The sequence below is a fragment of the Chiloscyllium punctatum genome, chromosome 10, assembly GCF_047496795.1.
Source record: "Chiloscyllium punctatum isolate Juve2018m chromosome 10, sChiPun1.3, whole genome shotgun sequence".
NCBI classification, from domain to species: Eukaryota; Metazoa; Chordata; class Chondrichthyes; order Orectolobiformes; family Hemiscylliidae; genus Chiloscyllium; species Chiloscyllium punctatum.
The window spans coordinates 122,922,433-122,938,396 of record NC_092748.1 but is presented as its reverse complement, the minus strand read 5'-3'; the positions used below and the strand labels follow the sequence as shown (position 1 = coordinate 122,938,396).

General features: G+C 44.5%; 1 protein-coding gene across 3 annotated transcripts in view; it reads left to right on the top strand.

The window, feature by feature from the left end:
- The first annotated feature begins 241 nt into the window (after positions 1-241).
- Positions 242-15,964, top strand: part of smarcal1 (SWI/SNF related, matrix associated, actin dependent regulator of chromatin, subfamily a-like 1) — a 164,880-nt gene continuing 149,157 nt past the window's right edge. For all 3 annotated transcript variants that reach the window (XM_072580072.1, XM_072580073.1, XM_072580071.1), the window contains exons 1-3: positions 242-339; positions 463-1,287; positions 2,760-2,810. In XM_072580072.1, coding sequence (XP_072436173.1) covers positions 660-1,287; positions 2,760-2,810 — 679 coding nt within the window. In that variant the 5' untranslated portion in view covers positions 242-339; positions 463-659. The remainder of the gene's footprint in view (positions 340-462; positions 1,288-2,759; positions 2,811-15,964) is intronic.

Below are 15,964 nucleotides of genomic sequence, written 5' to 3'. Positions count from 1 at the left end.
TGTGATGTGAATGTTAGTTGCCATTTGTCAGCCCAAACCTGGATATTACCCAGATCTTGATGAACTTAAACATTAAATGATGTAGGCTGTAATAATTATATTATTGTATAGTGTACATACGCTGTGGTATTCTATTGAACCGCAGTGGCAGATGAAGTTTTCTGTTTAAATCACCGCCTCGCGTCTTATCACGTGCCTGTTGTCCGGTTGTTGATTGGTTGATGTTGTACCAATCAGCGCCTTGGAACCTGGCCTATTGTGTTCTGAAGCCTCGGCCTCGATTTTCGGTGTATTGTAGGCTGAATGATATCGGAGTTTGGGGGCGGTGCTGATGGAGATGTGAGTGTTCAGGGAAAGTTCCTCTGTTTCTTATACGTTTCGATATCTGTTTGCACATGTTAGGTTAGAGTTTGTATTTGTACCTCGTGTTTGCAGTGACGAATACTAGTCTCTGTTTCTCAGTTTCAGATGTTGTTCTTCCAGTGAAGGTTCAATACAACAACCTGGAATGGGTTAAGAATGTCACCTGTTCTTCAGCTTCTACATTTCCAGACTTGTTGCATTTTAAAAAATAATTATTGATTGCATACCTTTGATTGTAGTTTAATGTCTCGACTGGACATTGCTGAGACTGGCACCGTTTGAAGCAATAAGGGAAAATGTCAGTGGCTCTTACTGAAGATCAGAAACGACAGATTGAAGCAAACCGGTTGAAGGCACTGGCCAGGCGAGCAGAGAGGTTAGCGTCGCAGCAGCAGCAGCAAGCACTATCTCAACAGCACTCTGCCTTTCCATCCGGTAACCGGAATGGATTGCAGTACACTCCAACTCACCGTCACCTTGGACTGGTACAGCAGAGCGATTCTACAGCAAAGATGGCATCACCTGAATGCACTGGACAGCAAAGGACTGCCATTATCGACACTGTTCCTCAAGCCTCCCTCAGTATGGAGAATGGGGAGACTAAGTTCACTCTTCTGGTAGCACAACCTGACTCCACGACTAAAAGCAATCCATCATGTCCAACTGAGGAAAGGAATATGCTGGCATCTAACAGTTTGGAGCAGGAGGCTTCGGCTGGGACAAACTTGGGGCAATCTATTTCTGGCAATGCCCATTTTCAATCAGGGAAAAGCCATTTCAGTTCAGCTGAAATCTCAGTCGGAAACTGGAGCAATAATTACAGAGGCAGCTGTGTGAAGTACTCTAAAGATCGATTTCGTGTGGAAATTGGATATAATGCAGAGCTTGTTTCAATGTTCAGAACAATCCCAAGTAGAAATTTTGGTAAGATTTCAGTCTTATGTTGTATAGCACAAAGAGAAAGAGAGGTCACTTAGAAGAAGGATGGCTAGAGAGACAGGAAAGTGCAGAAGAACCATTGTGAGGGGGGATTGGGAGATGGGGGGAGGGGGGATTGGGAGATGGGGGGAGGGGGGATTGGGAGATGGGGGGAGGGGGGATTGGGAGATGGGGGGAGGGGGGGGAGGGGGGAGAGAGAGAGAGAGGTCTCTATCTATAGAGGGGGCTGAAGAGATGATAGGGAGATCTGAAAGAGGGAAATTAAATGAAAACCTTTCAAACTTTAATCATACTCCTGTGGTCTAACTTCTTGCTAATTCTTTTCACCTTATTTCCAAAACAACTGTTTGCTACAGTAAAAACCTAGGAGACATTATGCAATCTCAAACTAATCCCACTGCCTCTCCCACAATATTGTATTAATCCCAAACCAATCTCACTTCTCCATAACCCTATATCAATTATAAAACTAATCCTATCACCCCAATGTCTCCTCATAGCCCAAAACCAGTTCCTGAACCATCCCCACTGTCCCACTTAAAAACGAAAGAACTGTGGATGCTGTAAATTGGAAATAAAAACAGAAATTGCTAGAAAAGCTCAACAGGTCTGGCAAATTTCTGATTTCTTTTCATGGATGCAGCCAGACCTGCTGAGCTTTTCCAGCAATTTCTGATTTTGACACTGTCTGAGTATCTCTGTATAACTCTAGATCCATCCCATACAAGACCATTGCCCTGCTACCTCACCATTGTCTTACATCAATTAACAAATTAATCCCACTGTTCCTGTCTCTCCCCATAGCCCACTATGAATTCTAAACTGCCCTGACCTCCCCATGGTAGAGTATTAATCAACAATATTAATCCCAGAATCCTATTATCTCTACAAAACTCTGTATCAATCCATAGCTGATCACACTGCCCCGCTCTGTCCCCATGGCTCTGTATTAATCCAAAACTGATTCCATTGCCCTGCTGACCTCCCACATCTCAGTATTAAGTGCAGACATCACCTCTTCTGCTTTATGCAATCATATCTGGATAGCTATGATTTGTGTAGAAGAAGTCCAAAAGTTTTATTAATGTGATGTATGGCCAGAAGAACTTGATCAGCGAAAGCTGATATAATCATCTGTGGTTCCTGTGTAGTCTTGTGTGTTTAATTATCTAAAAATCAATTAGACTGGAAATACTTAGCAGTTCCCTTGACAGTTCTGTTGTTACCAGGTCCCTATGTAGCCAGTGACCAGCTTAGGAAGAAAGGTATCCACAGGAACAATAATTGATATTTACTCTTTGGTGCAATATGTATCTTCCAGTTTTGTTTCCACTTCACATCCCTATTTTATCCTGACTGCAGGGTTGATGCCGTTACTATTGGTTTTATCTGTTGGGTAATGATGTATAATCAAACAAATACTGCATCTCACCTCTGTTCTCATTCTGTGATTGCAGATACAGCCACCAAGATGTGGAACTTCAGCCTGGATGATTACAACCACTTGAGTGAGTTCAGTCATAACCTAGGTTTTTATTGTAAAGATGTTGATTGCTGTGCTGGCTTTCTAACCATGGTACCATTGAGCCTCACCTGTTAATCATCACTAGGAGAGGCAGGGATTAATCAAGAACAGTCAACATTATTTTATTAAGGGGAAGTAATGTCTGACCAACTTGATTGAATTTTTCAAATAGGTGACCAGGTATATTGATTGCATTGCCCTCATCTATGTAGTCTCCTTGGAGTTCAGGAAGGCTTTTGATAAGGTCTGTTAAATTAGATAAATTAAAATCTCACAACACCAGGTTATAGACCAACAGGTTTATTTGGAAGCGCTAGCTTTTTGAGGTGCTGCCTCTTCAGGTGGTTGTAGAACATGGCTGAAAATGTGTTGCTGGAAAAGCGCAGCAGGTCAGGCAGTATCCAAGGAACAGGAGAATCAACGTTTCGGGCATAAGCCCTTCTTCAGGACCATACGACACAGAATTTATGGCAAAAGGGTTACAGTGTCCTGGAGTTGTAATGATATATTAAACAACTTTAGTTGGTGATTGTGTGATTTTTAAACTTAAAACCCTCCAACCCTGACAACATCATTGGATATCTTTTTTGAACCCTTTCACAACTTCCTATAGCAGGGAGACCAGAATTGAATGCGATATTCCAAACGTGGCCTAACCACTAGCTGCCATCTACTTAAGTCAGACGTGTGATGGAATACACCCCACTTGCCTGGACGGGTGCAGCACCAACAACATTTAAGAGGCTAGACACCACCCAAGACACCCAAGACATCTCCTGCTTAGTTGGCACCACATCCACAAACATCCACTCATTCCACCACTGACGTTCAGTCACAGTGGTGTGTGCTATTTACAAGATGTACTGCAGAAAAATACTAAAGATCCTCTCAAATCATCTTCCAAACCTATGACCACTTCCATCTAGAAGGAGAAGGGCAGGATTACCACAACTTGCAAGTTCCCTTCCAAGTCACTCCTCATCCTGACTGGAAATAAATCACCATTCCTTCAATGTCACTGGGTCAAGCTCCTGACATTCTCTCCCTAATGATGTTGTGGGTCTGTCTACAGCACGTGGACTGCAGCAGTTCAAGAAGGGGTGGCACGGTGGCTCAGTGGTTAGCATTGCTGCCTCACAGCACAAGGGCCCAGGTTTGATTCCAGCCTTGTGTGACCGACTGTGTGGAGTTTGCACGTTCTCCCTGTGTCTGCGTGGGTTTCCTGCAGGGGCTCCGGTTTCCCCCCTCAATCCAAAAGATATGCAGGTCAGGTGAATTGGCCTTGCTAAATTGTGCATAGAGTTAAGTGCATTAGTCAGTGGGGGTGGATTACTCTTCAGAGGATTGGTGTGGACTTGTTGGGCCAAAGGGCCTGTTTCCACACTGTAGGGAATCTAATCTAATCTAAGGCAGCTCACCCCCACCTTCTCAAGGGCAACTAGAGATGGCCAATAACTGCTGGTCAGCCAGTGATGCCCACATCCCATGAATGAATAACAAAAAGGAGGCTGTATATGGGCTGATCAGTGACAAATGGAATTCAGCAGGAGATGATGCACTTGAGCAGGATAAGCAAGGCAAGGGATGAATGGTAGAAACCTAGAAAGCACTGAGGAACATAGAACATTACAGCGCAGTACAGGCCCTTCGGCCCTCGATGTTGCGCCGCCCTGTCATACCAATCTGAAGCCCATCTAACCTACACTATTCCATGTATGTCCGTATGCTTGTCCAATAACGACTTAAATGTACTTAAAGTCGGCGAATCTACTACCATTGCAGGCAAAACATTCCATGCCCTTACTACTCTCTGAGTAAAGAAACTACCTCTGATATCTGTCCTATATCTATCACCCCTCAATTTAAAGCTATGCCCCCTCGTGCTTGCCGTCACCATTCTTGGAAAAAGGCTCTCCCTTTCCACCCTATCTAACCCTCTTGATTATCTTCTATGTCTCTATTAAGTCACCTCTCAACCTTCTTCTCTCTAACGAAAACAGACTCAAGTCCCTCAGCCTTTCCTCATAAGACCTTCCCTCCATACCAGGCAGCATCCTAGTAAATCTCCTCTGCACCCTTTCCAAAACTTCCACATCCTTCTTGTAATACAGTGACCAGAACTGTACACAGTACTCCAAGTGCAGCCACACCAGAGTTTTGTACAGCTGTAGCATAACCTCATTGTTCCAGAACTCGATCCCTCTATTAATAAAAGCTAAAACACTTTATGCCTTCTCAACAACCCTGTCAACCTGGGTAGCATCTCTCAAGGATCTGTGTACCTGGACACCGAGATCTCTCTGCTCATCTACACTACCAAGAATCTTACCATTAGCCCAGTACTTTGCATTCCGGTTACTCAGACCAAAGTGAATCACCTCACACTTGTCCGCATTAAACTCCATTTGCCACCTCTCAGTCCAGCTCTGCAGCTTGTCTATGTCTCTCTGTAACCTACAACATCCTTCGTCACTATCCACAACTCCACCGACTTTTGTGTCGTCTGCAAATTTACTAACCCACCCTTCTACGCCCTCATCTAGGTCGTTTATAAAAATGACGAACAGCAGTGGACCCAACACCGACCCTTGCGGTACACCACTAGTAACTGGACACCAAGATGAACATTTCCCATCAACCACCACCCTCAGTCGTCTTTCAGCAAGCCAATTACTGATCCAAACTGCTATATCTCCCACAATCCCATTCCTCCACATTTTGTGCAATAGCCTACTGTGGGGAACCTTATCAATTAGCAGGACTTTGATATTCATGTTCACCAGTCCCTTAAGGTAGCAGGACAGGTAGATAAAGTGGTTCAGAAGATATGAGGGAAACATGCCTTTATTATCTGAGGTGTAGAATTTAAGAGCAGGAAGGTGATGCTGGAACTGTGTACATACATAAAAAAAATTGAATGGCCCACAACTGAAGTATAGTGTCCATTTCTGGAATTCACGGTTCAGGAGGGTTGTGACAGCACTGGAGATGGTGCAGAGGAGATTTACCTATAAAGAAAGATAGGATAAACTGGAGATGTTTTCCTTGGAGTAGAAGGAAATTTTCCCTACGGGGTGTTCAATGACTGAGGCAAATATTTAAGGTAAGGAATAGGATATTCAGAGGGGATGTGAGGAAAAACATTTTCGCCCAGAGGGTGATGGGGATCTGGAACTCGCCATCCATAGAGGCTGAAGCCCTCATCACGTTGAAGAAGCATTTAGATTGTACTTCTCATGCCAAGTATACAAGGCTGTAGCCGAGTTCTGGAAAATGGGATTAGAATTGTTATGCCATTACTTTTGAATGGCGAAGATTTGATGGGCTAAAGGGCCTTTTTCTGTGCTGTAGAACACATGGGAATGGTTGTGGCAAAGACTATAAAAATTCAAGTCATGTTGCAGCTGTATAGAACTTTAGGTAGGCCTCATTTGGAATATTGTATGGTGTTTTGGTCACCAGAAGGATATGAAGACTTTCGAAAGGGTACAGAAACTTTTTTTTTATTCATTCATGGGATGAGGGCATCGTTGGCTAGATTAGCATTTCATAGAATCATAGAATCCCTACAGTGTGGAAACAGGCCATTTGGCCCAACAAGTCCACACCAACCTCCGAAGAGTATCCCACCCAGAAACATTCCCCTACCCTATTATTCTATATTTCCCCTGACTAATGCACCTAGCCTACACATCCTCAACACTATTGGCAATTTAGTATGGCCAGTTCCACCTAATCTGCACATCTTTGGACTGTGGGAGGAAACTGGAGCACCTGGGCGAAACCCACACAGACACATGGAGAATGTGCAAACTCCACACACATTCAAATGTGGCCATCTCTAATTAGCCAGAGGGCAGTTAACACTCAACCACATTGTTGCGGGTCTGGAGTCATATGTAGGCTAGACCAGACAAGGCTGACAGTTTCCTTCCCTAAAGGATGTTATCGAGCATAACCACTTGATGAAGGAGCAGCAGTCCGAAAACTAGTGCTTCCAGTTAAACCCATTGGACTATAACCTGCTGTTGTGTGATTTTTAACTTGGAACGTAGAACATTACATCTCCGTATAGGTCCTTCAACTCTTGATGGTTCCACAGGTCAGCACATCAATCTGAAGCCTGTCTATCCTACTCTATTCCATTTTCATCCATGTGTTTATCCAATGACCATTTAAATGCCCTTAAAGTTGGCACGTCTACTACTGTTGCAGGCAACGTGTTCCAAGTTCCTCTGACATCTGTCCTATATCTATCACCCCTCAACTTAAAGCTATGACCCATCGTGCTAGCCATCACCATCTGAGGAAAAAGGCTCTCACCATGCACCCTATCTAGTGAACTCAATGGGTTTTTCAGACAATTGACAATGGATTCATGGTTATTATTAAACTTCTTGTCAAGAGGAAAAAGGAATCTTAATTAAGGTTGAGAAAGCAAGGATCTGGCACAGCTTTAAAGGGTTAGAGGGTAGCTAGGAAAGAAATGGACTGAAGAGAGCTAGGAGGGGACATGAAAAAATCTTGGCAGGAAGGATTAGGGAATACCCAAAGGCATTCTACACTTATTTGAGAAATAAGAGAATGACCAGAGAGAGGGTAGAGCTGATCAGGGATAGCGGAGGGAACTTGTGCCTGGAGCCTGAAGAGGTAGGGGAAGTTTTTCGCTTCCGTATTCACTAGAGAGAGGGACCTTGTGATAGTGAGAACACTGTGGACCAGGTTGATGGTCTTGAACAGATTAATATTAAGAAAGAGAATGTACTAGAAATTCTGGGAAGCATAGAAATAGACAAGTCCCCAGGGCCAGACCAGATATATCCAAGGTAACTATGGAAAGCGAGGGAATGAGATTGCTGCACCTCTGGCGATGAGCTTTGCATCCTTACTGGATGATTGGAGGGAGGCAAATGTTCCTCTGTTCAAGAAAGGGAATAGGGAAATCTCTGGGAGTTACAGAGCAGTCAGTTTTATGAATTTGTGAGGGCAGGTCATGCCTCACAAGCCTTATTGAGTTGTTTGAGAATGTGATGAGACAAGTTGACGAAGATTGAGCAGTGGTTGTGGTGTTCACGTTTTCAGTAAGGCATTTGATAAGGTTCTCCACAGTAGGTTCATTCACAAAGTTAGGAGGTATGGGATACAGGGAAATTTGGCTGTGTGATATAGAATTGGCTGGCCGAAAGAAGACAGTGAGTGGTAGAAGATGGAAAGTACCGCTTGGATCTGTTTTTGGGCCTCTGCTCTTTGTAGGTTTTATAAACGATTTGGATGAAGAAGTGGAAGGGTGTGTTAATAAGTTTGCACATGATACAAATGTTGGTGGTGTTATAGATAGTGTCAAGGGCTGTTGCAGGCTACAGCAAAATATTGACGGGGGCAGAGCTGGGATGAGAAGTGGTAGCTGGAGTTCAACCTGGGTAAATGTGAAATGATTCATTTTGGAAGGTTGAATTTGAATGCTGAATACTGGATTAAAGACATGTTTCCTGACAGTGTGGAGGAACAGCGGGATCTTGAGGTCCACGTACATCGATCCCTCAAAGTTGCCACTCGAGTTGGTAGGGTTGTTAAGAAGGTGTATGATGTTTTGGCTTTCACTAATGGAGGGAGTAGAATTTAAGAGCTATGAGGTTTTGCTGCAGCTCTATAAAACCCTGGTTAGACCACACTTGGAATATTGTCCAATTCTGGTTGTCTCATTATAGGAAGGATGTAGATGCCTTAAAGAAGGTGCAGAGGAGATTTAGCAGGATGCTGCCTGGTTTGGCGGGCTTGTCGTACCAAGAGAGGTTAAATGAGCTCCGACTTTTTACACTGGAGGGTGGAAGGAAGAGAGGTGACTTGACAAAAGAATACAAGATAGTGAGAGGCATAGAGTTTACATAGAGTAGACAGCCGCAGGCAGAAATGGCTGTCATGCTGGTCACAATTTTAGGGTGATTGGAGGAAGGTAGAGGGGAGATGTCAGAGGTAGGTTCTTTACGCAGAGAGTGGTGGGTGCGTGGAATGCACTGCCAGCAGTAATAGTAGAGTCAGAGACATTAGGGACATTTAAGTGACTGCTGGACAAGCCCATGGACGGCAGTAAATTGAGGGGTGTGCAGGTTAAGGGATAAGATAAATGCTTGGCACTGACATCTGTTCTCTGGTCCTCCTTGTCTTTCCATTCAATCCCTTCAGCATCCACATCCAGAGATTATTAGCTGCCATTTCCAGCAAGATGTAATCACTGGACGCGTATCTCCCTCCCTTCCCTTTGGACTTATGAAGGCACTGTTCCTACCGGGACATCCTAGACAACTCCTCCTTCACTCCCAACACTTCCCTAGAGACCCACTGTACCTTCCCCTACAATCACAGAAGGTGTAACATCTGTCCATATCCAAGGGCCCAAACATACCTTCCAAGTGAAGCAGGGCTTTACCTGCACTTCACACAATCTAGTCTATTGCATTTGCTGCTCACAATATGATCCCCTCTACCTTGGGGAAACAAAGAATTGATTGGGTGACCGCTTCACAGAACACTTGTGTTCTATTTGCCAAAAAAAATCCTGAACTTTCAGTTGTCTACCACTTCAACATACTACTGTTTTCTGGCCAACATCTCTTTCGCAGGCTCGCTGCACTGCTCCAGTGAAGCTTCGTGCAAGCTGGAAGAATAGCAACTCATTTTCTGCCTGGGGACTGTGCGGCCTTCTGTACTCCATATCGAGTTCAGTAACTTTAGTACTTGAGCTCTCCCATGTCCTCACTCCAACCTCCGCACACCAGGCCTTATTATCACATAGATGAGAGTGGTGCTGGAAAAGCCCAGCAGGTCAGTCAGCATCCGAGGAGCAGGAAAATCAAGGTTTTGGGCAAAATCTAGACTCTGGTTTCCAGCATCTACAGTCCTCACTTTTGCCTATTTATTATCACATAGTTAGCTATCTATTGTTAGCACTAACAATCCCCATTAATGGTCTGGATTAGTGGTGCTGCAAAAGCATAGCTGGTCAGGCAGCATCCAAGGAGCAGGAAAATCGCCGTTTCAGGCATATTCCTTTCATTAGGAATAGAGGCAGGAATCCTGTAGGGTGGCAAGATAAATGAGAGGGGGGCTGGGAGTGGGGAGAAAGTAGCATAGAGTACAATAGGTGATTGGGGGTGGGGATGGAGGTGACGCGTCAGAGAGGAGGGTGGGGGAAGGTAGCAAGGAGTACAATGGGTGAATGGGGGTGGAGAGGAACATAGAACATTACAGCGCAGTACAGGCCCTTTGGCCCTCGATGTTGCGCCGACCTGTCATACCAATCTTAAGCCCATCTAACCTACACTATTCCACGTTCATCCATATGCTTGTCCAATGACAACTTAAATGTACTTAAAGTTGGCAAATCTACTACCATTGCAGGCAATGCATTCCATACCCTTATTACTCTCTGAGTAAAGAAACTACCTCTGACATCTGTCCTATATCTATCACCCCTCAATTTAAAACTATGTCCCCTCATGCTCGCCGTCACCATTTTTGAAAAAGGCTCTCCCTGTCCACCCTATCTAACCCTCTTGATTATCTTATACCTCTCAACCGTCTTCTCTAACGAAAACAGCCTCCAGTCCCTCAGCCTTTCCTCGTAAGACCTTTCCTCCATACCAGGCAACATCCTAGTAAATCTCCTCTGCACCCTTTCCAAAGCTTCCATGTCTTTCTTAAAATGCGGTGACCAGAACTGTACACAATACTCCAAGTGCGGCTACACCAGAGTTTGGTACAGCTGTAGCATAACCCCATGGTTCTGGAACTCGATCCCTCTGTTAATAAAAGCTAAAACACTCTATGCCTTCTTAACAACCCTGTCAAACTGGATGGCAACTTTCAAGGATTTTTGTACTTGGACACCGAGATCTCTCTGCTCATCAACACTACCAAGAATCTTACCATTAGCCCAGTACTTTGCATTCCAGTTACTCTGACCAAAGTGAATCACCTCCCACTTATTCGCATTAAACTCCATTTGCCACCTCTCAGTCCAGCTCTGCAGCTTATCTATGTCTCTCTGTAACCTACAACATCCTTCATCACTATCCACAACTCCACCGACCTTAGTGTCGTCTGCTAATTTACTAACCCACCCTTCCAACAACCACTCTACTTGTCCTAGCTCTAAGCTTCCATCCTAGCTCCCTAAATTTCTGCCTTAAATCCCCATCTCTCTTCCTACCTCCCATCTCTCTTCCTACCTATGTCGTTGGTGCCTATGTGGACCATGACTTGGGGCTGCTCCCACTCCCCCTTAAGGATCCCAAAAACACGATCAGAGACATCACAAACTCTGGCACCTGGGAGGCAACATACCAACCGTGAGTGTCTCTCATCCCCACAGATGAAGGTGATAGGTCAGAGAGGAGGGTGGAGTGGATAGGTGGAAAGGAAGATAGGCAGGTAGGACAGATCATGGGGATGGTGCTGAGCTGGAAGGTTAGAACTGGGGTAAGGTGGGGGGAGGGGAAATGAGGAAACTGGTAAAGTCCATACTGTTTCAAAACTGGCTTGTGTGTGTGTGTGTTCAAGCTTTTGTACCTTCTACCCGATGGTAGAGTTTGTAGAAAAACATTGCCAGGGTGGGGTGGATCTTTAAGAATGCTGCTGGCCTTTCCTTGACAGTGGGCCTGGTAGATGAATTCTATAAATGGGAGGTTGGCCTTTGTGATTGTCTGGGCAAAGTTCACTACTCTCTGTAACCGTCTCCGATCTTGAATGGTACAGTCGCCATACCAATCATCCAGATAAAACGCTCTCGATGGCATACCTATAAAAGTTGGCAAGGGAATTCGTCATCATGCCAAATTTCCGTAGCTGCCTGAGAATGAAGAGACGTTGTTGGACCTTTGTAATCTACGTGAAGAGTCCAAGAAAGCTTATTGTGGATGACCACTCCCAGAGGCTTGACACTGTCTGCTTGTTCCAGCTCTGTGCTGTTAATGTGTGTGTTTCGGTGGGGGGGTGGGGTGCTGGTCCAGGGGCAGGGGCATGAGTAACATCCCACTGTAAGTCAATAATGAGTTCTTTGGTTTTGCTGGCATTGAGAGCCAGGTTGTTCTCAGTGCATCATTTTTCCAGGTGTTCCACCTCACTTTTGTAGTCTGTTTTGTCGCCATCTGAGATTCGACCAACTTATAGTGGTGTCATCAGTGAACTTGTAAACGGCATTGGTCTGGTATTTGGCGATGCAGTAATGGGTATACAGTGAGTGCAGTAGGGGACTGGGTACGCATCGCTGGGAGGCTCCACTGTTGTGTTAATGGTGATGAAATATTGTCCTTAATTTTCACAGATTGTGGCCTGTGGGTCAGGAAACTGAGGATCCAGATGCAGAGAGTGGGGCTTAGTCCGAGATCACTAAGTTTAGTAATCAGTCTCAAGGGTATAATAGTGTTGACTACAGTTCAGCCTTCAATGAGTAGGATTCTTATGTAGCTGTTCTTGGTGTCAAGATGTTCTAGGGAGGAGTGAAGGGCGAGTGCTATGGCATCTGACATGGATCTGTTGGTTCAATAGGCAAATTGGAGTGGGTCAAGAGTAGTGGGGAGGCTGGAGTTGATTAATGCCATGAACATCCTTTCAAAGCACTTCACGACCACCGAAGTTAGGGCCACTGGGCGGTAGTCCTTGAGACATGCTGCATGAGCTTTCTTAGGCACAGGGATGTTGGCCCTCTTGAAACAGGCAGGGGCAGTGGCCTGCTGCAGGGAGAGGGTGAAGATGTCTGAGAAGACCTTGCCAGTTGATCTGCATATACACAGACTGCACAGCCTGGTACTCCATCTGGAGTAGCACGTCTCACATTTACCAGGGTTAGAATCAGATAGAACAGATGGAATTTGATATGCTCATCTGACCAATCCATTTATATCCTTCTGTGACTAAACACTTCTCCATGCTATCAACCATCTGGCCAATCTTCATGCCATCAACAAACTTACTTAGCACTTCCAACCCTTCTCCCCAACATTCTCATCTATATTACTTGATGACTATCACAAACAATCAGGGACCCAGCACTGATCCCTGTGGCATACCACTGCACACTGGGCTCCATACAAACAGCCTCTATCACCATTCCGCATTCACAGGATTTGTGAAGGGTAGGTCTTGCCTTACAAGTCTTATTGAATTCTTCGAGGAGGTGACCAAACATGTGGATGAGGGTAGAGCAGTGGATGTAGTGTACATGGATTTTAGTAAGGCATTTGATAAGGTTCCCCATGGTAGGCTTATGCGGAAAGTCAGGAGGCATGGGATAGAGGGAAATTTGGCCAATTGGATAGAAAACTGGCTAACCGGTCGAAGTCAGAGAGTGGTGGTAGATGGTAAATATTCAGCATGGAGTCCAGTTACAAGTGGAGTTCCGCAGGGATCAGTTCTGGGTCCTCTGCTGTTTGTAATTTTTATTAATGACTTAGAGGAGGGAGTCGAAGGGTGGGTCAGTAAATTTGCAGATGATACAAAGATAGGTGGAGTTGTGGACAGTGAGGAGGGCTGTTGTCGGCTGCAGAGGGACTTAGATATGATGCAGAGCTGGGCTGAGGAGTGGCAGATGGAGTTCAACCCTGCCAAGTGTGAGGTTGTCCATTTTGGAAGAACAAATCAGAATGCGGAATACAGGGTTAATGGTAGGGTTCTTGGTCAGGTGGAGGAACAGAGGGATCTTGGGGTCTATGTACATAGATCTTTGAAGGTTGCCACTCAGGTGGATAGAGTTTGTAAGAAGGCCTATGGAGTATTATCGTTCATTAGCAGAGGGATTGAATTCAAGAGTCGTGAGGTGATGTTGCAGCTGTACAGGACTTTGGTTAGGCCACATTTGGAGTACTGTGTGCAGTTCTGGTCGCCTCACTTTAGGAAAGATGTGGAAGCTTTGGAGAGGGTGCAGAGAAGATTTACCAGGATGTTGCCTGGAATGGAGAGTAGGTCGTACGAGGATAGGTTGAGAGTTCTCGGCCTTTTCTCGTTGGAACGGCGAAGGATGAGGGGTGACTTGATAGAGGTTTATAAGATGATCAGAGGAATAGATAGAGTAGACAGTCAGAAACTTTTTCCCCGGGTACAACAGAGTGTTACAAGGGGACATAAATTTAAGGTGAAGGGTGGAAGGTATAGGGGAGATGTCAGGGGTGGGTTCTTTACCCAGAGAGTGGTGGGGGCATGGAATGCGCTGCCTGAGGGAGTGGTAGAGTCAGATTCATTGGCGACCTTTAAGCGGCATTTGGATAGGTACATGGATGGGTGCTTAATCTAGGATAGAAGTTCGGCACAACATCGTGGGCCGAAGGGCCTGTTCTGTGCTGTATTGTTCTATGTTCTATGTTCTATTCTGTGTCTCCTATCATGAAGCCAAACCAAGGTGGTAATTCTGCAGATGTGGTTATAACAATAACCAAAGGTTTTTATGTGAAAGAAATGGAAGATAAAATTGAACAAAGGCAAGGTATTAACATAACAATTTGATCGATTTCAAAACACACAGCAGAGCAAAGTCCCATCTATCCTAACACCATCACTTTATAGCAGAAGCCTTCACACACAGGTTTGACTTAACTGTTTATTTCAATTTCCAATCTTAAGAACTTGATTTCTTTTTATTCCCCCATGATCATTCATGCACCAGACCTTAAAATTTTCTTAGCTTCACATAACCCCTTCACTGAGAATGTTTGCTTAGAACCTTCAACCTAAACTGAGGTCACCCATTTCTTAATATTTCAACTCATTGCTTTCTCCAAGAGAAACTGTCCCTACATCTGATCTCAGTGAAATCTTCTGTGAACTGTCTCAAAAAGCTGTCTAATCTGTGTTTTTGTTTAAGCACAGGTCAATTTTTGATTCTTCTAACTGAAATGCAAGTTAATGCCTTATAACATTTGCTCTTTCTGATCAGAAAACACTCATAACACAAGCAAATTCACATTATCGCTCCAGGAGAGCCCCAGTCAGCTGTACCCTTACACATACTGGTGAAGATCATGGCTCAAAAAAGAATGACAGAGTAATTATTAAATTCTTCATCCACATAAACTAAAACTGACATACCACAAGTTCAAAATCCAAACTCAAATACTCAATCTATCTTCCCAGGAATTCTGAGGTCTTCTCACTCTCAATATCCTCCGATAAGTATTTAAACTACATTAAACACTAACACTTGTGCAAATTCCTTTGCAGCTTTTCAAATCTCTCTTTCACATTTCTGTCTTCCACTCCTCGTCCCCCTCTCCCCCTCCCATTTTCTCCTCCCTATCTATAACATCATAGAAACAAAAACCAAGAACGGGAGTAGGCTATTTGCCCCTTCAAGCCTGCTCTGCCAGTCAATATAATAGAAATTAGAACAGTACAGCATAGTACAGGTTCTTCGGCCCTCTGTTGTGCCAATCTTTTATCCCACTCTAAGATCAAACTAATCTATATACCCTTTATTGTACTATCTTCCATGTGCCTGTCCAAGAGTCACTTGAATGTCCCCAATGTATCTGACTGTACTACTACTGCTGGCAGTGTATTCCATGTACCTGCCACTCTGTGTAAAGAACCAATTTCTGACACCTTCCTTAAATCTTCCTCCAAACGCTTTAAAATTATATCTCCTCGTGATAGTCATTTCTGCACCTGAGAAAAAGTCTCTGGCTATCCATTCTATCTATGCCTCTCATCATCTTCTGCACCTCTATCAAGTCACCTCTCATCTTCTTCACTCTAGAGAGAAAAATCCTAGCTCCTCAACCTTTCTTCATAAGGCATGTCCTCCATTTCAGGCAGCATCCTGGTAAATCTTGTCTGCACCCTCTCTCAACCTTCTGCATCCTTCCTATAATGAGGTGACCAGAACTGAACACAATATTCCAGGTGTGGTCTAACCAGGGCTATGTAGAACTGCAGCATAACCTCGCAGCTCTTAAACTCAATTCACCGCTAATGAAAGCCAACACACCATATGCCTTCTTAACAGCTCTATCAATTTGGGTGGCACCTTTTGAGGGGTGTATGGACATGGACTCTAAGATCCCTTTGTTCCTCCACACTGCCAAGAATCCTGCCTTTAGCCCTGTATTCTGCACTCAAATTCAACCTTCCAAAGTGAATCACATCACA